Below are 24,044 nucleotides of genomic sequence, written 5' to 3'. Positions count from 1 at the left end.
TTTTTTTTTTCTAAGTGGAAAACGAGTAGAAATAGACACTGAATTAAAATGTCTACCGTTTATTTTTTTTCAAGAAGATTTTGCAAGTGTTCAGTGAGACAGTCGCGTACTTAATAAAGCAATTAAGCAGACTTGAAAAACTGTTGTAAGTTTAAAATTAATAATGATTTCCCTTATCAGTGATCAATCTCTGGGCTGGATCTCTCAACTCTTGATTGTTGTCGTATGCTATTAATTCTCTCTCTCTCTCTGAATTAAAGGAGATACTGAACTAAGATGAGGAATGGGGAAAACTAGGAGAGGATGTCCGTGAATGAGTTGTCTGAGGAAAAAGATAATGGGGAAGAAACACTGCAGAAACTACGGCAGGAATAAAAAGGATGATGTTTGAAATTGCGCACACATGAATGGGTTTTGAAATGAATGAACTTGTGACAAAGAAGGTATTAAGATATCCGAGATGTTTACTGACTGGATACTGAAATGACCTGGGGAATACTGTACTGGGGAGTCTGAAATGGGTCCTGAAATGGTGTGGGGTGAATGGGATTCGATCTGAAGCGTAAAATGAATGAATAATAGCACGGAGTGGCTGGTGAATGGGATGTTTAATTAACCATTCTTTTGACTGGGGAGCGGATGAATGAATGAGGCTTTTGAAACCTTCTGAAATGGGTTGGCTAGAAAGAATGGGACTTTGAAATGGGGTGGTTGTGAATGGGGCTCTGAAATGGGGTGGTTAGTGTCTGGTTGAAACTTAGTGGTGAGTCGGATCCTAATTAGTATTGGAAGCATGACCACTGCCTGCTGCCGCCCGTATTCCCTCCCTCTCTTCTTCTTCTTCTTCTTCCCTCTTTCTCCCGACCCCCCAATTCGCCTTCTCCTTCGGTTACCACCTCGATTGGGAGGAGCCCAAACACTCCTCCACCTCCTCCCGTCGCCCCACCACTACTACTAACCATCACATTACCGCTAAGACAGACCGACGGCGAAGCATTTTCGCTCACTCGTTCGTACGGTAGAGTTGTTGGTCTTCCTTGTCGCGCCTCTCGCTTGTTTCATTGGCACTGCGTGAGTTGTCTGTGAGTGTTTGTGCGTGATTCCGGCGATATCGCCATTCGGTGCTTTCTGGAGAGAGAGAGAGAGGGAGAGAGAGAGAGAGAGAGAGAGAGATAGATAGAGAGATAGAGCGTGAGTTGCCATCGGTTGTGTTTTGTTGGCTGGCCTCGTGATGCTGTACGTAAACAAACAGAACCGAGACGAAGTTCAGTGAATGATTGTGATTGGTCCGGGGGTCTGGTCTGACCACTACCACCACCACCTCCTCCTCCTCCTCCTCCTCCCCCTCCTCATCCTCCTCCTCCTCCTCCTCCTCCTCCTTCTTCTCCTCCTTCTCCACCACCACCACCACCGGCCGTCGCTGTTTATGGGACTGCATAGCTCCGCCATTTATGTAACCCAACTTAGCGGGGTCCACGTTAACCCTGCTACAAGGCCCCCCTTCTCGGGCCGGTAATGGCCAGTGATTGTTGAAACGGAATAAATGAGTGACCGTCGGCATACTGCGTTGAAATCTGTGCTCGGAGTTCGGTAGAGGATCGCGGCTTGGCGTTTATCAATCGATCAGGTATTGGCGAGTTCCTCTTCGGCGGCTCATTGCACGCACCACCCGTCAGCTGGCTCTTTCGGAGGCGATGATTGTTGGCGACGGTGGTGGCAGTTCGCCTAGCGTCGCCTGGTCCCCTAACGCACTATGTCGTGAGTGAAGGGGATAGGAAGAAGGGGAAGGGGCATGGGAGGGAGTGAGCAGGGGAAGAAGGGCTGTCGCCGTGAGGAGGCGTGAGGCAGAGTGAGGCAGAGCTGATCCCGTCACGTGGGTCCCTCGTATTGACTCACCCGCCTCCGTGACGAATCAACATCCAGAGGCTCCCGGGCCAAAGTGCGTTCTAGCCAGCGCGCAACGCTTCCCTAACCCCCCTCCTTCTCTCGGACTTGTTTTTATGAGTTTTAAAGTAGTACCAGTGGTGTTTCGCATTTCTCCGTCATGATGTGGAGTGTTTTATTTCAAGGTGATTGTGATTCGACGAAATGCAACTGAGAGTCGAGAGCCGAGTGTCAACTGTGTTCAAGTGTTTTTCGCTCGCTAGAACAATCTTATAAATTTCCCGTCACGTTCTTAGTCGTGCGTGTGACCGTGACAACATTCTACAGTACACTCACGCACGCGCACCTACCCGAGCCAGTTGTGTGCTTGGCGTGGGCCAGTGCGAATATGACAGAGGTCGTGGACAAGACGCTGATCGAAAGGTTAATTCTTGAGCATTCCGATCGCCTCGAGTTGGAGATTAACCAGAAGGCAAGGGCTGACGCTTGGAAGTTCTATTACCGTGTGCGAGTGGACCATGTGATTCGACCTTTCGCCGTGTGCAAAGTATGTTTCCGAGTGTTACACTGTGACTCCCGCAGCGGCACAGCTAGCCTGCTGCGCCACCCTTGTAATCCCCTGTCGGAGAGGTCCCCAGTCAACCGTGCTGTCAAGCTCTCCGCCAAGCTTAACCTTCCCGTAGATACGACAGCCGCCACCCTCAAGGCGGAGCTCAAAAGTGAAAACTATGCGAATGACAGTGTCAAGGATGAGTTCATCTTCAAGGGCGAGGTGGCGGGCGCGCAGCATAGTGACGGGGGTAGTGCCAGGTCCTCGCCCGTGTCCCTCACCACCATAACCTCAAGGGCGTCCCCGACGAGCACCGGTTCACCGCCTACCGCAGCCCAACCCACCACCACCGCCACCGCCTCCGTCGGAAGTAGGAAAAGGAAGACAGGCGCCCCTCCTCCATCATTTCCCATAGATTTAAGATTTCTGCAGCTGCCGCAGCTTGTTGCGGCCGCGGCTGCCCATCCCTTGACCGCCCTCAACATAGCCAACGCGACGGCCCTCTTCGCCGATCCTCAACGCCTGCAGCACCTCCAGCAGCAGTTGCACCACTCTCATCTCGAGCACATACACCGTCAGCAGCAACAGCAGCAGAGAGAGAGAGAGGAGCAAGAAGCGAAAAGGACGCGATTCGAAGTCACAGTGAAGGAAGAAACGGCAGGAGACCCAGGCAGTCCCGAGGCAAGTAGCTCCTGCTGGGGGAGAGGAACAGTGAAAAAAGAACGCGCAGACACAAGTGACAGTACCCTTCCGGAGGATCTGAGAGGGTCGGCCTCCCCCATCAGGTACAGTTGGCACCATCGGGTCCACGAGGACAGTCAGAGCGGCGGCGATACTTCTTCAGGAGGGCTGACGAAGGAGGTCGTGCAACAGTTGGTCAGCAGTGGGTCTTCGAGGGTCACGCTCACTGACAAGGACTCGGGAGGGTCTCATTATATATCCGATGTGTGGGTCCGATTCTCAGTGGTTTGCGTGGACGGCGTCCAGAGACCCTTTGCCGCCTGCAAGAGCTGCCTGAAGGTGGTGACCTACACGAAATACAGCGGTACCGGGGGTCTGCTCAGGCACCGTTGTTCCTCGACAGATATCAATTCCCGTCAACACGAAGACTCCGTCGCGCCCACCACAGAAGCCGACCCTCGCCTTGGTGACTCTCCCCCACCCACGGTCCACGCCCATTCTCCCGCCCATGCCGTCCACCCAATTTCACCGCAGGGGTCGCCTCTCAGTTTATCCCTCCGTCGGGACAGCGATGGAGGGCGTCTTCCAGGGGAAACGCCCATGGCGCCCAACGCCGCCATGGCAGGCGTGGCGAGGGCGTTGCTGAGATACATGTGTCAAGATCTGGTGGCGGCGTCGTCTCTGGATTCCAACGCCTTCCAGAGACTCGTGTGGACCATCCTGAATCTCGGGGCCGCCCATGGCACCTTTCGGGAGGAGGAGCCCCTGCCCTCGGCTCGCCAACTGCTCAACACCTACCTAACGCCGATGGCCGGGGACTCTCGCTCCGTCATTGCCAGATCTGTTTTGGACCAGACCAACTTGTGTCTTTCCCTCCACCATAATACCGAACTCAGGTTACTCTCGGGCGCCATCCACTTCATAACGCCCAAATTCGAACTCCGCAGCTACGCCCTTGGTGCACATCGGGTAATCGAACAGGAAACAGAAGACGAGGCCGTGACGGCTCTCTTGTCGGAGTTCTTCAGTGATGTGTGGGTTCCAGCGGCCCTCAGAGACAAGCACGTGACAGTCGTGAGCGACAGGGGCACCCCGTCAGAATCGGGCGTGGTGGGCGTGAGGTGCGTTTGGCACGCCGTGGAAGAGGTGCTGGATGCCCTTGCGGAGGAGCCCTCCTACCGTCAGATCTGTGACGACGTTGCGGCCATCCTGTCCTTCTTGGCCGACTCAGATGTGTCGGGAGTCTCTAGCTGCGGCCTTCAGCCTCACGAGGTGAAGAGATGGGACGCCCTTCTGCACGCCCTCAACTTTATCACGGGGCACCACGACGAACTGTGCGCAGTGATGGCTGGTTGCGAGGCAGGGGCCACTCTCCTCGGAGAACGTCGTTTCTACCAAGAGGTGTCCGAGCTCCTGACGGGGGTGAAAAGATGTCTCCTGACGGTGCGAGACAGTCTGAGACCTACTCTCAACCAAGCTGTCCTCTGCAGGGCCAAGCTCCTGCAATTGTGTGCCGCACCCTCAGCGTCCTTGCCCTTGAGGCAGCTGAAGCAGCATCTGGCAAGCAAGTTCACAGACGCCCTTGCACTCACGCCCTTCCACCATGTCGCCAGCTTCCTCGATCCCCGCTGCAAGAGCTTAAAGGTAAGATGAAAGTCCATTGATTGTTTGACATGTCACTTTGTTTGTGAACAAAATCATTCAAAACACAAAGTACAGTGATTGATTAAGGTAATTTAGCACGAAGATTTGAGGTTCCTATAATGCACGCGAAAAAAAAAATCGTAATCTATAAATGTCAAAATATGTGATTTTCCTAATGATTACTGGTGATGTTGACTTGAAAACAAATAAACGTTTATTTCCATTCTGGTTTTGAATATTTTAAAAATATTTGTATGCCAAGGTAGCGATCGATGCATTTATGGCGATGTTTTTAAAAAGGTAGTTAAGTGATCTTGGTGCAATAATTATCGTAAAAGTATATTACCTACGGTAATTTGTCATGCACTAGTTTATATGTATATATACATACATCCACACACACACATATATACAGTATATGTGTCTGTGTGTGTGTGTGTGTATCGTTAGAACCATAATCATTATAGTCTCTGGCGTTATCTAATTCACTGAGAAGTTAAAGCTAAATAAACACTGTGGTGACATCCACAAAGCTGTCATGTCCACATGGCATAAAATGCAAATAGCAAATCCGTTAACACTCATACGAAAAACTATCCAAAGGGATATTATCCTCAACAGCTTTGCGGATGTCACCACAATCTTTGTTCAGTTTAAGTAGTCAGTGAATATGATAACGACAGAGAATGAATATGATTGCAATTTTGATGTTAGTGATAATGCTTGTCATCAATTTTATCGTGACTGAGCCAAGTCCATTTTGATGTTAACCAGTTGTGTAACTAAGTACTTTTTTTATGTTTATGGATATTTTATTTTAAAGCAGTTTGCTTTGCCCTTTGATTAAGGAAGTTTTTCTTCGCAAATATCGTTAAATAAGTCGTTAAGTGCATTGTATGAAAAAAAGTTAAACATGTGACATTTAAGCAAAACTAGGTTTATCCCTGATAATGAAGTTTTCGTAGTTTGGAATGTTGGTTATGGTCGATTGTGTTCTTTTATACTGGACTTGTATCAACACTGGTTATCGACTCTGTTTTTTAATTTACGCCTCACACACACACATAGTCTATATATATATATATATATATATATATATATATATATATATATATATATATATATATATATATATATATATATATGTGTGTGTGTGTGTGTGTGTGTGTGTGTGTGTTTGTTTGTTTGTGCCTGTTGATACGTTGTCTAGTCACTGAAGTATAAAATAAAGTACAAAATTTGTAGGTTAAGCGAGTGATGCATGATTCAAATTGCAAGGATTCCTATTGTTACAGAGATTGGGCTATTTATGCCATGATCACGTTTTTAAATAACCGAGAGATTACACAGAACATGTTGATTGATCTGTTTAACTACAGTTCTTTAGTAACCGTTTGTTATTGATTTAATTTGTTCACATACAGATGAAGGTATATTGTTGCCTAGGAATTGGCCACTGACGCTTTTTCCTTAATTATGTGTGCATGTTGTGATTGATGACAAATGAGATTTGTCTTTTAAACAAAAGCACATTAAGTTAGATAATTTCTAACGGATTTTATGTGACGAATTGCAAGTCTGTTGTCATTTAAAGCGCTTAGGCCTATATTTTCTATTTTAAGCAGCATACTGGATTTTTTTTTATATATACATACATGGATGTGATAAGCAAGGTGATTCGTGTCGATTAGAACTAATGTTTAGTCGTCAAATATTCTCAAGTGTTGTCTGCGGCCCGTTATTGCCTGTCAATAGTACCATGACTTTTCTTAATAATGTTTGGGACTCCTGGTTTTGTGCGTTCAGTCCCTAGTCATAATATGAAACGTAGCTCTCCAGGGCTTGTAATTTTGTTCTTTTTTTTTTTGCGTATCACGTAAACTAGTCGAGAGTCATTCTGTTATTTATGTGTGGCATGACTGATGTTCATCCTGATTTCGGAATGGTTCGTAACAGGCTGCATGTGTTACGCTGTCACGTGGGTTTATTTTTCTTATCATTGGATCAGACTTGGCAGAAAGCGTGTTCATCCCCGTGTTGTAGTTGTAACTTGTGGCATTTCATTCATGCGCCTAGCCTTAATGAACGCAGCATTGCAATTGGCGTGATGCTCAAATGTGACATTTTTAAAATTCCATTTTACGTCTTGGTCTATCATGTTAATGTTATATGCAATGGATTTTATTCTTATTTTTGGTTTGAGGTAATGTAACGTCAAGAAATTTCTTACCAGTAGATTATCTGGGATGTGACGGCATCAAGTCCGGGATTTTACATGTAACGTTAGTCCAGCTTTAACTTAACCATTAAACCATTAGTGCATGATAGAAAACATACCTGTGAGTATATTATTCAAAAGTAAAATCTACGGTGATTACAAAAGATATCTTTGAAGCATAACCGTTGAAAGTAAAAAAAAAAAAAGGCACATTTTCAAGTCAAATGACTGACTTTTGAAATAGGCCTAGTATTCAGTACTTTACCAGAACAATTGGCTCTGTTGCTTAGAGCTGAACAATATAACCTGATGATGTTTAATCTCTGCGGCCATACTTTATGTTAATGGACCAAACAGATTTTCCCTGGACTTGTTTTCTTTTTTTTTACGTGTTGTTTAAAGGCGACATATTAATAGCAAGCTTTTAAAGGTGATTGCCAGTTGCCTGGCACGTGTTGGGTCATCATGAGACCCCTGATACAATGGAGGAAGAGAGATTTCTGGAAAATAATGCCATTTGCTTTGGCTGTCAAACATACGCTTTGATTTATGGTCGAGGTTTTGTGGAGGCTACGTGCTTAAGTGTTTGCGTGTTTGCAGAGAGAGAGAGAGAGAGAGAGAGAGAGAGAGAGGGGGTAAAAGACGATATCAACGAGAGAGAGAGAGAACTCGGTAAAAGACGACATCAACGAGAGAGAGAGAGAGAGAGAGAGAGAGACATGGCGCGCGAAGGAAACACCGACTTTACGGGCTGCTAGGACATAATATTGCAGTTGCACGCATGACTGCCCATGAGGGCAACCGTTTCACAGCCTAATCTTCCGACGCGATCGCCGAGCTTTAAATGCTGAGACATCTGTGTAATATCTCCGCAATGCCAAACGGTAGCGCATTTCATGGGTCAGTTATTATTATTATTATATTATTATTGTTGTTTGGTAACATATATGCTCCTAACACTTTTACCTCCTGTGACACCTTTCAAACCTTTTTCCTGTCAGTTTGCGTTTCACCGCCGAATGACCTCGTAGGTCCCATCCCTTGGCCTAAATTTTATATTCATTCGGTTCTCGATTTGTGGGAGACATGGGCTCCTTGAATTGCTAAATCGTGAATAGTTTTTCACAGCCTTCTTACACTTCCACACAGAGACTCATCATCAGCACGTTGATACGCTTCCCATCGCCTGCATATCGACTTCCTTTCTTTCCACATGACCCGACCGTCTCAAAGCACACCGACTATTCAATCCTTCTCCCAGAGCTACTAAGCTTTGTACCGCCTGGACGTGTTTAATACAACATTTCGAACCCGTTCTTTTTTTCTTTGGCCATATTTAAGTAATAACTCCGATTCCTTACATACAAGTTACTCGTGTCTGTTCACTAGATATATTGAGAGGCTGGTATTGCTTTCCATTTCAATTTCGTGGGGAAATATGGTAAAGTATAGGTGTTTTGAGTACAGTTTGGTTATATAATAAACACGTCGATAACCTATTCGTCCTTATGACAAGGCCATTGGCCTTGTCATTTCTTTAAATTGCTGAAATCATCACTATTTTTTAATATTAGATCTCGTCTCATGTCAAATTTCAGCGGTTACATTCAGCCTAGTAACCCAAAACTCGTTCCGAACCAAGTAAATCGCTTTGCTTCGTAAACACCGAGTTCTGAAAGTCATAAGCTATCGGCAATTGACAGTTGATGATATAAAGTAATCTGATTCTTTACTTTGAGGGTATCGCATTTCGATGCTAAGTTTTTATTTTCACCTCCCAGGTATTTAGCGGTTAATTTCACTACATCACATATTTATATCCAGATCTAATTCGGCTGTATGAATTAGTAACCAGGTTAGCCGCATATTGACTGTAGACGATGGTGGTCTCACCTGGCCCCCCCGCCTTGATTGAGAGGGACAAGTGTTTTCCCCACCTGTTCCTTGCAGGTGTGTGCAAGGCGACGGTCACCCTTCCATTCCTTCCCGTCGCGTCGCTTCGTCCCCTCCCACACATACATGAAGAACTCTGAAGATTACAATGTGGAATTTAGGCTAAAGGCCAGTAGCTGGAACCTATGAGGTCACTCAGCGCTGAGACGGGGATTGGCAGGAAAAGATTTGCAAGGTGTAACAGGAAGAAGACCTTGGAGTCGCAATATGGATCGGTTGCTGTAGGGAAGGGTTGTGGAAAGTATGATAGAGGAAATAATATGAACAGAGGTACAGTAAAATTAATGAGAGGGGTTAAAGGTAAGGGCCGAAAGAACGGTACAAAGAACCTTAAGTAATGGTTACAGTGCACCACGTGAGGATTAAAAACTGTTAGGCAACCGTCATTATTTCTGTGTATGTTTCATTCGAATTCGACTCTCTCTCTCTCTCTCTCTCTCTCTCTCTCTCTCTCTCTCTCTCTCTCTCTCTCTCTCTCTCTCTCTCTCTTCTCAAAATATTCCAACATGTTCTTCCCGAATTAAGGATTGGTCTTTGGTATATTTCGTCTGCATGCTAACTTGGATCAAGATTATTATTTTTGTTAAAGCACAATCACATTATAGGGAACAATCCTTGGCAGAAGAAAGATTGTAGAACACTGAGTGCATATAGTACAAAAGAAAATTAGGCTGTACAGCAGTTGAGAAATGCCAAGAAAATGAAATGGGTTGATTGTGCGTGGCTCCTTGGAGTAGCCAGCATGACAACTTCTCGTAAAACTTACACAGAGAGGTAATGAGACGTGGTCAAGGCGACAAGAACAATGGCAGATGATTTAGCTTCTTTATGAGTTGCTACAGTTCGTGAAGTTTTTTTTTTTTTCCTTTGTTTTCGTTTCGGCATCATTAAGAGGCGGAAATGATGAGTTTTCGAGTATTTAAATGCTTTAGATTTGCGGTATAAAGTATCTTCAGATGTATAAACAAACGGCTACAGAAGGTGTTCTATAGCCTAGACGTCTTGTTCACTGTGAAGGTTTTATTTCACGATGACATTTAGACGTTAGATTGTAAGATATTTGTTTCTTGCCTGAAAATATTCTCTCTCTCTCTCTGTTCGACCACTTGAAGCATACAAAGAAAGAGTTGGAGTAGCCCTAAAAAAAAAAAATAGAGAGAAAAAAGAAGAGCATTAGGTACATTCCGATATCTGTCTCAAGGCAGCTGTTCCTTGCAGTACGTGAAATGCCAAATGTGACTTCGGTTGCCCGATAAAAAAAAGAGAAATTCGACTACCACTTTTTTTTCTTGCCGTTCTCATTTTGCTTTTGATTTTCGTAATTCCTTGAACCCCAAAACTTGTACCGGTTTTTGATGGCTGTAATCAAATGACTTTGGGTCGTCCTAGATTCACGCGCGTGTGAGTGAAACAGTACATAGACATTTTATGTATTTATATATTTATATATATTATACTATGTATGTTTGTGTTTGTGTTTGTGAGTTCTTTTTCTTAGAAAACGTATTCACATTTCAAATAGCAACTCAAACGGGATGGTCCGAAGGGAGTGTGCTTTACCGAGAGAGGAAAAATTGTACCAAGACAGAGCACTCACTGGCTTCGTCGTCGGTCTAGTGATTATGATGCTCGCCTCCTTAGCGAGTGTGAGAGAGGGTTGAACTATATAGAAACAGTTTCTTATACTGCGTTGCTCCTTTGTTTTGGCTTAATGAGTGAAGTATATACCTAGATGCTAGTCAGCTGTGGTGGGTTTCAGAAAGGCCTGAACGAGAAACCTCAAAAGATTTGCTGAAAATTGGAAGGTCAACACGCGTTAATTTCATATCCTAAAGGGGAAAGACTTATTCTTTATATTTTATATATATATATATATATATATATATATATATATATATATATATATATATATATATTTTTTTTTTTTTCAATACTAATGTGCCCATATCCTGCCAAAAATAATTGTAACAGATCTATCTATCTAATATATATATATATATATATATATATATATATATATATATATATATATATATATATATATATATATATATATATATATATATATATATATATATACAGAGAGAGAGAGAGAGAGAATGAACTAGTGCATATACTAGCAAAACGAAATGAAACGCGTTCAGCTAGAATGCCTCGACCTGCCTCACAAAACCGATGTCGCGTCCGGATCCAAGTCAAAATTGAGCCCAATTTCCCTCGCCCAAAACCCACCGTCCCACGACCTTACATCGAAATCCAAGAGCAAAAAATATTTAGAGTTCACGAATGAACTAGCAGACGAGAAGACACGGACGAACGCGCAACCTCGTCCGAGCTTATTGCAGGATGTAAAACGTAGAAAAGAGAGGAAATAAATAACCACCATTAATCTAAATCAGGTAATCACGTAAGGGCAATTCCAGGAAAACCGTTTTGATAGAAAAAGGAGGCGGAGGTATAGCCGGCAGCCAATGAGGGCAGGTCTTTCTTGCACGTAAAAGGCTGGCACAGGTTGCCATAGCACGTACGGAAACGTGCAGGTTCGGCCGTGCTCGCCAGCCTGAGCACGGAGGTGCGGTCGAGTCGTATTACATGATATAGGGCGAATGGTTAAGAGAAAAGAGTCAACCGTAATCGCTTACGAAAATGTCAGCCATGTTTTTTTTTTCCCCCATTCAGACGTCGGGGAATGCTGACAACTTTCCAATGTTTTTACTTTTTTTTAAATTAAATTGCTCCGAGATGTTTCGCCTCTTTTTGTTCTGGGGCAGACTTCCTTACGCGTCAAGAGCCTGTGCAAAAAAAAAAAAGCAAGGTAAAAATGAATACGGCAAGTGTCTATATAGCTACCTGTAAAGTACGATTAAGTACCTAGTGGTTACTCGACTGCAGTAGTCCGTTCCCGTAGGTGGGGCAGCGTCTTCTACTATACCTCTGTTCATATTCTCTCTCTTCCATCTGACTTTCCAACCCCTCTAACAATTTTTTCACAGTACGACTGCGAAGTTTCCTCCTGTTACGCCTCTCAAACCACCTTACAGTCAATTTCCGTTTCAGCGCCGAATGACCTCATAGGTCCCAGAGCTTGGCCTTAGGCCTAAATTCGATATCCTGTTCTGCAGCAGTTCGTAGGCTGTTTGGGAGAAGCCTAGGGCTAGCAACCTCATCCCTAAAAGGACTGTCCTGGAAGCGGAAGGTATACACCATAGGGAGTCCACCCTTCAAGTTAAAAAGCTTACGGAAATGAACATGATTTTGCTTTAAGACTGTATTTCCGTAATAGGATTCTCTCTCTCTCTCTCTCTCTCTCTCTCTCTCTCTCTCGCAGTTCACTGCTTTTTTCTTCACGAAATTACTGTCATGTGGACCAGAAGTTGCGAGGCGTTAAGAACATTACAGGTCATTATATATAAAAACCTTTCTTTTTTCTGTAAATTAGGGGGGAAATCTTTCTGAGTTATGACGATTAAGTCCACTAAAAAAAAAGTGGACGAGATAGTCTTTGGCTGGCTTTGAATTACGTTTTTAATTACATTACTTCATTTCTTATTGTAGTACTTTATTCGTTTCCATTCCCTCGCTTATACAATTATATAATGAAGTTATCACGAGCCGTCTTGTTCACGCTTTACCTGTTGAGTCAAACTAAAACTTGAGAATTTTCTTTTTAAGATAGGGAGTAAGTTCTGTCAGAGATCTCCAGGACAGCGTGACCCTTCCTGTTGTACAAATTCACGTTGAAGCGTAATTGTTTCATTGTTAGGCATGTCGAGTGATTGTGTTAATGGAGCTTATACCAGATATCGCGTAATTTTGTTAATGTGAATGCTTGTTTCATCTCTCTCTCTCTCTCTCTCTCTCTCTCTCTCTCTCTCTCTCTCTCTCTCTCTCTCTCTCTCTCTCAGATAATGTTAATTATTCGAATATCTTAGATTTTTGCGTTTCACAGTCTCTCTCTCTCTCTCTCTCTCTCTCTGTCTGATAATATTAATTATATATTCAAATATCTTAGATTTTTGCGTTTCACAGTCTCTCTCTCTCTCTCTCTCTCTCTCTCTCTCTCTCTCATAATAATTATTCAAATATCTTAGATTTTTGCGTTTCCCAGTCTCTCTCTCTCTGATAATATTAATTATTCAGATATCTTAGATTTTTGCCCCCACCCACCCTCTCTCTCTCTCTCTCTCTCTCTAAAAGCATAGGCAGAGGTGGCTGAGAGGTGGGGGGGGAGGGGGAAGGGAGATATGTCACAGCCTGGGAATTTTCGAATGCCTTCAAGAGTGATAACTCCTGTCTTCGTCAGTATCCGTAGCAGCCCTCGGAATCCATCCCCGATTCCTCGAGATTCTCTGCATTTTTACAACACCTGAAGTGTCCCAGGGCGTCCTTTAATGGGGCATCAGGTGGTACTTACTGCCCTCAGGAATGCACCGGCGTCGCCTTTCGCATTAATGCTTCGGTCCTCGGTGTATGGGACTTTGGGCCTGTGGTTAACCACTGAGGATGATAATATAATAATGAATATGTCAGTATAAGTATCAAACATTTTAGATCATTGTTACTTTTGGAGGTTTTGAATCAAAAGGTTAAATAGTAGTAACAGTGATAGTGAAGATGATGATGATGACAGAATTACTATTTTGTCGTAGTCAGATGGACTCTTGGGTTTGTTCATCCTTTAGATATTATAGGCCTATATATATATATATATATATATATATATATATATATATATATATATATATATATATATATATATTTTTGTGTGTGCGTGCGTGCGTGTATTTATTATCCAAACTATTCTAGATTTTTATTATGTTTCTATTTATCTATATAAGTATGACAAAATAAGATAAGCTTCCAGGTAAACCACTTACGTTTTCAAATGGAATGTGTGTGAGGCTTTACACATTCGTGTTACAATATATTATTGTTAGAAGTATTTTTACGATCGAGAACAAAACAGAAATTTATGAACGCGCCATATCTATACGGAGTCTCGCATATACCTTAAGCTTGTCTGACAAGAAAGAGAGAGAGAGAGAGAGAGAGAGAGAGAGAGAGAGAGAGAGAGAGAGAGAGAGAGAGAGAGAGAGAGAGAGAGAGAGAAATTAAAAATGACTCCTCACAAGTGGAACTCCCCCCATGTCACGGGAATTCCCAAATTTCCCGGAATATTCCCGAATTCCCTGGAATGAGTCAGAGTTGGGAAAGAAATATATCCTCTGAGCCCCGTTTTCTTTTCGTGTGTAGACCGCAAATCAAATCTTTCTCCAATGAAATAAATGTGCATATTTAGCCTACATATATATTTATATATATGTATATATAAATATATGTATATATGTACAGTATATGTATTATATTATATATTACATATATACATATATATGTGTGTGTGTTTTGTATATAAAAAAGACATCATCATTTATTTTTTTTAGCCAGAAATATGCCATTTGTATAAGTGCTGACCAAAGAATTTCTCTCTAGCCCAAAAGCGAGGTAGGCCAGTCTCTGGCTGGTATTAAGGGCTTTGCTATCTTCTCTCTTTCTCTACGCATACCTACACGTAGCGTCCCACACACACACACACACACACACACCGCACACGCGCGCGCGCACATACGCACAAACACGCACACCAGACGTTCCTAATGTAACATAGGCGAGCATTCACACTAGACGGACAGAAATGACATGCACACACTAGTAGAGGCTGACGTACGTAGAAGAAACGGCTACACTAGAGGTAAAATATGCACACACATGAGAGAAATAAAGATGTAATAGACATGTTCAGTAAAGAATTACTGAGGGGGGGGGAGGGGAAAGTACGGACGAAACTAAAGCGCATAGACGCACGAGACGTTCAGACTTGAAGCCCAAGTGCTTCAAGAGTCCCAGCGTCCACCATTCCAGGGTTCCTCGGAGTTGTGTGAAACGGCCCATCAAATTGGTCTCGGCTCTCCGGCGTGAATTCTCCTCCTAATTTCTAATTAACTGCTGTCCGGTCTGGCGTGGGTTCCCGAGCGGTGACATAATCCAGTCGAAAGGCATTCGGAGGTGAGGGTAGATCGGTGACGCGGTTAATATCAACAACTAGAAAATCGTGCTCAAAAACGATTGACCCAAACTCCCTTACAAGCTAGACGCGGAAATGATCGGTCACCTTCTTCTGTCAAAATAAACAGAAAGCAGTTCCTTGGTGAATATTTTTATTATATTGCTGATTTTGGAGGGGCACATTACTAAGTTCCTTATCACAGCGTAAGCACTATATAGCTACAGATAATATTGGTTGACAAGCCCATAGTCAGACATTTTTTCACAGTAACATTACCAATGACAAAACGGTGATCATAACGAGAAGAAAAGTAATAACAACATACACTGACCTGGAAGGGACCACAGTTTCACTCTGAGGCAATAAGGTAGCTTGGGAAAATTCTGGGAGCCCTGTGCCCCTACGCATGATATAGTGTGCTGGCTGGCAAATAGCTGATGATGGCCTACTATAATAGTCTCCTTTTTTTCATTGTCGATTGTGTCGAGATTCGTTACAGCATAAGATGAGTTTCTAGTCATTTTGTCAACAAGATTTAATTTTGCATTTTGAGTCATATGTGAATATATTCATTTATTTATAATTACTTATCATTTTCCCCAAAACTTTGTCATGACCAGTTACTCTGAAAGGAAAAGAATTCTTGCATTTTAAGTCATGTGTGAATATATTTATTTGCTTTCAATTACTTCGTTTTCCCGAAAACTGTCGTGAACAGTCTGAAAGGAAAAGAATTCGAGAAAACATCGTGAAGAGGGCGTGGAAATGACACTGGCCCCTTGATGCCCATGCCCGCTCAGTGACCTTCGAAAGGTCATCGTAGGGACCTTCCGTGAGGGCAATGCACGTAGGACCTCGTGCGGGAGACGGAGAGAGTAACCGTTAGAAGCACCCCCTGGCCATACCCATCGAATGCCCCTGTCGTTATCGTGAATGCCCTCCTCGCAGGGCGTGCTTTCATCCCCGTAGACGTCCCTTGTGCCCGAAGGGGGCATGTAGAGGAGAGAGAGAGGAGGGGGGCGCTTTGGCCGCTTGTTTATCGGCGAAATGAGCAAACAGATGGCGACCAGGCTCGCCGTGTCATTAGTTGCCTCACGAGGAATGCTGCCTCTCCGCCGCCACCGCCGCTGCTCGTGGCTGTAAAGAGGCCAGTCCGAGTATTTTTTTTTATTCTCCTCAACCCCCTCTCTCTCTCTCTCTCTCTCTCTCTCTCTCTCTCTCTCTCTCTCTCTCTCTCGCGTCCCGTTCAAGTACAAAGTAGTACATATTCACGGTCAAAACCTTCCTTATGTCAGGCAGTTACAGTAGTTTGTCAGTTACATTTTTTTTTTCTGGAATGGCCGTCTGTGGCGTATTTTGTTACAATATTCTCAACTGACTCAATGACTAAGCCTTCGCTCTCTCTGTTTTTCCGTATCAGCCCCGGTTGACTCACAAAGCCTAAGATTCTCTCTCCCCCCCCCCTCTAATGTAGTGGTATTACTCACGCTTAGCAAGTGGGAACGTTCAATCTCGAGTGAGGAAGTAACTCACTGGCTGGTCATCTTCGCGCATGCTCAGTTTACCAATAACCAATAAAGTTAAACGTCCGTTGATCTATCGACTGCGTGTGTCTGATTCACAAACCAAAAGTTAAATTTCGAAACTCTCTCCCTCTCTCTCTCTCTCTCGCAGCTGGACAGCATAACATAGCAGGGCTCCATTTCCGACATCAACAGGTAGAATTAGGTCGATATATCATGACGGGCTGTGGTTAGGCGATTCCACAGGTTGTGTTTAGCGGTGTCATGATTGGACACAAGTTCTCATAGTACGTTAAGGCCATTACGTTGACGTGCAGTAGTGGCTCCGTGTTTGTGTGTGTGAAATTTCACGTAGAAACAGTCACGTAGAAAGATTTATATTTATATTCAAGAAAATATTATGATATACTCGTAAGCTCAGTATTCGATTTTAATAAATGTGCATCTTGTGCGCACGTCTTTTGTTTGTTTATCCATAGTTCCTTCTTTTGCGACTTAAGAATTTACGTTTTCAGAGTTCCATGTGTGGTAAATGAATATTTCGGTGTTCTTTAAACTCACGAAATTAATGTTAAAAAAATCATCTCTCTCTCTCTCTTTCGCTGTAATTAACGTCAAGAAATTGTAATTCATTATTAACATCCGTAATGAGTACACATTTGTGTGGTCGAAGAACCAGAAATATCGTTAACATGCGGCCAAAGTGTATATGTATATATATATATATATATATATATATAGAGAGAGAGAGAGAGAGAGAGAGAGAGAGAGATGAATATTGTTGAATAGACGCATACGTAGACCAACTCCCTTCCTCTCGCCACGATATAACACAGAACTCAACAACTCTGGTACGAAAAACTTGGCTATCGGTTCTTTTTCTGAACTGAATTTCCCATTTACTAGTAGATGAAGCATTTGCTTATGCTTAGTTAGACACGGAGAGAATTTCACGCATGGAGGATCGTCGCCTGTTTCATTCAAGAGTAAAGATTCGGCTCGTTTTCTTTCGTTCTCTCTGTCTCCGCCTGCCTGTCTGTCTTCGCCGACGCAAGGAGGTGGGCTGTTTTCGCTGGAATCTAGAGCACACGCCCAACCCGCCGCTCGCTGATCGAGTAATATTTGGGCGAGAACGATGATGACCGGTTGGTGGAATTATGTATTTATACTCTCTCTCTCTCTCTCGGGAATATCTCAAATTTCGCATTGCTGCTTCAGACTGATTGTGATTTTAGTAGGCCTAATTTATCTTCAACAACTGGGAAGAGAAGACATCTGACGCCATTCATCACCACGGGGAGGAATGCATAAATGGGGAAGTATTACGCAGGATGAGTAGCTCTGGCATTTGGCACAATGTTTGTTTTTTGTACAACAAGAATGCAGACTTGAATTTCGCTGCGGCCCAGATCACACAGGAATGTGCGTATGAGGTGACGAGCCACCTTGGCCTAGCTTTGAGTCGAGTCGTTTCAAAATTTCGTGGCATTGTTTCACTTCTTTCTTGTTAAGTGTCTCTCAATTCCTTTTCTGTATTTTTCAGATTTTCTTTTTTTATAGTTTTTCATTCATTTTTTTTATTATTAGCCTTGCCATTTTCTATACTTTTAGTCTCAGGTTTATATGTTTTCTAACAATAAACCTCCCATTTTTTTAATCTTTTATTAGAGAAAATATAAAATATTTTACATTTTCAATAGTATTACAACCAGAACTTAATCAAAGTTAACTTAAATTTACCGAAAACAAATATAATTTTATCGTACCATTTGGGTTGACAAATATTTTATCATGTATAATAGATTTTACAAATAATCTATGTATTTCAATGTTAATATTTTTCTGTAGTTATAGTTACCCACATAAGATTTTATCAGTACATATCTATTTTTTTATAAAAAGGAACCCTATTTTAGCCCGCAGGCCAAACTCATAATAATGAATTACGCGAACGGTACATCACGAGGAGCGTGAACTAATAAAATACACGCGCCTGTCACCGTTTCAGCTCTGTGACTGTGGCCAGGAGCAACAAAAGTTATTTCATGTCGAAAGGGACGCTCAGTATGCGACCAAGGAGAGAAGTGACTCATTCTCTCGGTCGCAAAGGGTATTTCCTCTTTCGATTTCAACACTTTAGGCCGAACACTTGTGTTTGTCATTTTCTGCTTCGACCGCCCTCTCAGTCTAGGGATATATCCGCGGGATATAAACCGTTTTAGACTGATGTTGGAAAACAAAGGTTTACCATTGCGGGCCTGGTGGGGGGGAAGGAAAAAAAACAAAAGGTAATCGAACCACAGGTGTCATTTCGGCTTTAATGGCGTGATCGTCCAAACAGCAACGTGACCGCACTGCAGAAAGCATTTTGTTCTGAGGGAAAGGACACACACACACACACACACATACACACACACATATATATATATATATAAATATAAATATATATAATTTAAATATTCCAGGTCCACGCGTATTCATGCAGTTTGGAATACTAAAAGACATTTCCACCTATATATTTGTGTACTTATTACCCTTTTTTTTCACTTGCCCTTACGCTTTTCTAGCATTCTCTCTCTCTCTCTCTCTCTCTCTCTCTCTCTCTCTCTCTCTCTCTCTCTCTCTCTCTCTCTCTATATATATATATATATATATATATATATATATATATATATATATATATACCGCTCCTGAAAGCGTCAGCTTTGCGGTTTTCAGCATATATATGTATAATAGAGGCTACAATGAACTGTCCTCGTCAATTACCACGAATCCTTTGAAAAAACCTACCAGCTGGGAGACCAATGCATCGTCTCAAAGAACGTCTGCAAAGACACTCTGACGTGAACGCCAGGAACGAAGGTGGAATGGGCGTATGGTGTGTGGAAGCGAGTGAATGGATTATGGATAAGGGCGTGTGAGGAAATTGCTGTGTGCGAATCGCCGTTGAAGCAGCACACCTTCCTTCCACTAGTCCCCCCGAGGCTTCTCCCCTCTCCCTCCCTTCCTCTCCCTTCTCCCGCCATTCTCTTCTCCCTTCCCCCCTCCCCTCCCTTCTCCAGCTCAGGGACCCCCCTACATCAGATCTGTCGCTACCTCGCCCTTCTCCCGCTACAAGATTTCTCCTTTCCATCCGCGTAGCTCCTCATATCTTGTTGCAAATTTTCCATTCTCTCTCTCTCTCTCTCTCTCTCTCTCTCTCTCTCTCTCTCTCTCTCTCTCTCTCTCGCGATGCAGTCAGTGAGTTCCTGTGTGTATTCTTTTACCGTCAGTGCGCCTCATGTGCGGTGCACTGTAGGCATTGCTTACGGTTCTTCGCAGGGTCCCTTCGGCCGCCAGCTGCAACTCCTTTCATTTCATTTTCTGTACCTCTGTTCATATTCTCTTTCGTCCTTCTTACTACCTGCCTTCTCCTGACACTTGTTTCGTAGTGAAACGGCTTTGAGGTTTTCCCTCCCGTTATTTTAAAAACCTTTCTACTTCCAGTTTCCGGTTCAGCGTTGAATGACCTCATAGGTCCCAGTGCTTGGTATTTGGACAAAATTTTATATTCCATTCCATTCCATTCTGTGTTCTTCAATTGTATATAAGTATGTGAGGTATATATATACTGTAACTTTTCGAAGTAAATATAAAATATCGATGAGATACTTCCCGCAATTATTATTTCACAGTTATCCGGAGTGCAAAAATTGATTTCACAGATGGGAATTGATTACAGGACCGTTGCAAACGGTGGGATTGAGAGAGAGAGAGAGAGAGAGAGAGAGAGAGAGAGAGAGAGAGAGAGAGATTCATTTCGTCCGGACAAAATTGTCGTCACAACTACCAATGTAATTGACGAGCCAATTTACCACCACTAGTGATAACGGAGGGGGCTGAGTGCTATGTCCGAGTCCTGACTCGCTAAAGGGCATCAAATTGAGGAGGTTTGATATTAATTAGTTGCCATACAGACATCTATATGATTTTATTACCTGAAATTAGCTGTATATTTCAGTTGTCTTGTGGGTTCGTTTGGAAGAACATGATTCTTTGTGAAAAGGATTGTTGTTATTTATATATATATATATATATATATATATATATATATATATATATATTTATTTATATATATATATATATATATTTATTTATATATATGATGATTATAATCACTTTTTGTACGTGATTCATTTATCACACATTGCCACAGGTGAAGAATAAGAGACGGAGTGTAGGTCCTGACCTGAAAATAAAGTCGAAACCGGTCAGGACCTGAACGCCGTCTCTTATTTTTCACCTGTGGTAGTGTGTGATATATACAGTATATATATATATATATATATATATATATGTGTGTGTGTATTATACTTATATATACATACTTATATATACATACATATATATATATAAATAAAGATAAAATCCACGAAGGAAACGGAAACACTGGAGTGCTGCGAGGCCTTTCGACGCTAGGTCCTTTACTTAGCAATAAGCAATTTCCATCAGAGGTTCACCCACAACCGTCAAGTATGAATCCCCCTACAGCAAATCTTGAACCTAGTCGTCCTGTTAACACGACAGTTGAAGTTAATAGCTAACACGATTAACGACTCAATGCGACAGGTTCCCATTAAGAATTCTCTTTGTGGAGACAACACGATTCGACGAATAAAAAAGCAGATGTTAGCAGTTTCCTAATGGGATGCGTCGGATTTGAATACAATGCTTCATGCAGCCCATGCTGCTACTTTCGGCCCCGTGCATATGAAGCACAGTGATTTACATGTGATGCCCATCGCCGGCTTTCTGTTTTGGGGGGCCTTGTCGCGTGACGCTGGTACAAAATACCCGTTTTCCTAAGTGGGTTGCGAGGTGTTCGGCCGGTTGTAATTTTATATATATGTATATAATATATATATATATGTATATATATATATATATATATATATATATATATATATATATATATATATATATTTATATACATATATATATACATATATAAATTTCTGACTCACATCAGGATCGAACCCAGGTTCTTTCAATTGAAAGGCAAGGGTTCGATCCAGATGTGAGTCAGAAATTTATTTCTGTTCCACAGGTGATTGTGTGCTGATTATTTCTATATATATATATATATATATATATATATATATATATATATATATATATATATATATATATATATATGTGTGTGTGTGTGTGTGTGTGTGTGTGTGTGTAAATATATATATACATATATATATATTATATATTATATATATATATATATGTATATATAATGGAATGCATATACATATGTACACGCACAAACACACACACATACACAACCACTTTTACACCAAACCAGTCTCACCTTTGTGCAAATAATTTAACACATTTTTCTGTCATCCATCATAAAAAACTTTTAATTCGTCTAAGCAACCCGTCTTCTGCGCCATACATCAGCACGATCCAAAATACCTCTCTTGACATTCGTAAGATTTCTCTCGGTCCGCATGTGCGCAGACAGCCTTGTCCATCGACTCTCAAACTCCGCACGCAGCTGTTTTCAAACAATCGTTTGGTTTTTCCTTTTCTAAATTCACACGGCTCTGCCTCTATCCATCCTTCTAGTATGTGTCATACTTCCTTACCCAGTTCCTGCCACGAACCTTCCCGGGTAAAGTCTTATCTATCACATTTGTCGTCCAGCGGAACCATTATTCCTCACATTGATTCATTTTGGTTTCCGTTGGATACTGACAGAGAGAGAGAGAGAGAGAGAGAGAGAGAGAGAGAGAGAGAGAGAGAGAGTTAAGTATACCTTGATTTAACCAGACCACTGAGGAGCTGATTAACAGCTCTCCTAGGGCTGGCCCGAAGGATTAGACTTATTTTACGTGGCTAAGAACCAGCTGGTTACCTAGCAACGGGACTTACAGCTTATTGTGGAATCGGAACCACATTATACCGAGAAATGAATTTCTATCACCAGAAATAAATTCCTCTAATTCTTCGTTGGCCGGCCGGAGAATCGAACGCGGGCCTAGCAGAGTGCTGGCCGAGAACTCTACCGACTCAGAGAGAGAGAGAGAGAGAGAGAGAGAGAGAGAGAGAGAGAGAGAGAGAGAGAGAGAGAGAATGTTTTTTATTCCGGAAAGAAAGCCTCTTACTATACCAAAAATATTCCCACGTTACGTCTACTGGTTACTCTTCAATAGAGAAAATAATGGGACTCATAATTTATATATATATATATATATATATATATATATATATATATATATATATATATATATATATATATATATATAACACTGCTTCGTTGACTATTGTCCAACGTTTATTTATACGTTAATTTTTGCGGTTTTGTAAAACGAGGCCAATGTTGTCGCGAACGAGCACCTGTTTGCTGTAAATAAGAAAGCTGAATATTATTCTTGCAGTGCTAACTGGGCGACTAGGTAATTACCAGTTTAAAAAATCCTTAATGAGGCTTGATTTTCATTAAGAAAAAAATAGTATTTGGATGCAGGCAATAATAACTACAAATGTCATTGATCCTAGATTCTTTCTTTCTTCGTTTTTTAACTTTCGAAAAGAAAAGGAAACTTAAAAATAAAAATCCTGATCTCCGATCATGTGGTCACTTGTAGGTTATGCGGTACAAATCGGTTGCCTCTTCCTAGTTGCATTCTGCATTGGTTTAGTGGGTCAGTCAGACGGTGCTTTTTGGCAGCGGAAACACGTTAATGGTGCCGAAATGTGTGTGTGTGTATGTATGTGTGCTCACATGCGGCCTTTGTTGACTGGATGTAGAAGTAGAACTTGGCATTGCCAAGTGTCCGCATGTTCGGAGGACAGGACCAGACGTAATGGTGCTTTTTTCGTCCCTTTCCTGTCGCCCCGACCTCCTATTGTCCGTCTTCTCAATTTCATCTGCATCTTTGTGCAATACATTTTAACTTCTTTTCTCTTTGTGCATCGATTCTTTACTTGTCTCAGTTTTAACCTTTGGATATTTGTGGTTCCTTTATTCCTAGGTAACTTTGTTTCTTAGTTGGCAAGTCCTTGTTAACCCGTTCTCATTCTCTCGTGTCTCTTCCTCCAACATTGATTAGTCTCCCTCCGCGTGTTAACGCCAATAGCAGTAGGCAGAGACGACACAAAAAAGTTCATGCTCAATCACTAACTGTGGTAGGGACGAAGCTAAGACATCCCCTTCCATAGCGGGGTTTAAAGGGAGGTGGGGAGAGGGAGAGGGAATATGGTTCTCCACACAGGCATTCTGCGCGAGTGGTGGATGGGTGGTTGGGTCATGTGGTGAGTGAAGCAATCTATAACCTCCTTGGGGACACTGGCAGTGATTAGGTGCTGACCAGTAAAAGATTAGAGGTTGTGAAGGTGCGATTTTACAAAGTTGAAAAGAAGGTTGTTCTGAATTGCGAGTTCGATTTTACTTTGTTGTGGTTTAGACATTTACTTGAATATTCTTTTTTTCGAGTGAGGTACTGTACGGCTAAAAAGTTTTTCTTTTTATCTTTTATTGGAGAAAATGTA

The 24,044-nt window shown here is 42.3% G+C and overlaps 1 protein-coding gene across 2 annotated transcripts in view; it reads left to right on the top strand.

The window, feature by feature from the left end:
- The first annotated feature begins 947 nt into the window (after window positions 1-947).
- Window positions 948-24,044, top strand: part of LOC136829234 (uncharacterized) — a 59,673-nt gene continuing 36,576 nt past the window's right edge. For both annotated transcript variants that reach the window (XR_010850332.1, XM_067087533.1), the window contains exon 1: window positions 948-4,759. Coding sequence is in view for 1 of the 2 variants with exons in the window: in XM_067087533.1 (XP_066943634.1) it covers window positions 2,273-4,759 (2,487 nt within the window). In the remaining variant the exon portion in view is untranslated. The remainder of the gene's footprint in view (window positions 4,760-24,044) is intronic.

This window comes from Macrobrachium rosenbergii, chromosome 44 (assembly GCF_040412425.1).
Source record: "Macrobrachium rosenbergii isolate ZJJX-2024 chromosome 44, ASM4041242v1, whole genome shotgun sequence".
Classification (NCBI taxonomy): domain Eukaryota; kingdom Metazoa; phylum Arthropoda; class Malacostraca; order Decapoda; family Palaemonidae; genus Macrobrachium; species Macrobrachium rosenbergii.
This window is presented reverse-complemented; position numbering and strand designations above follow the sequence as displayed.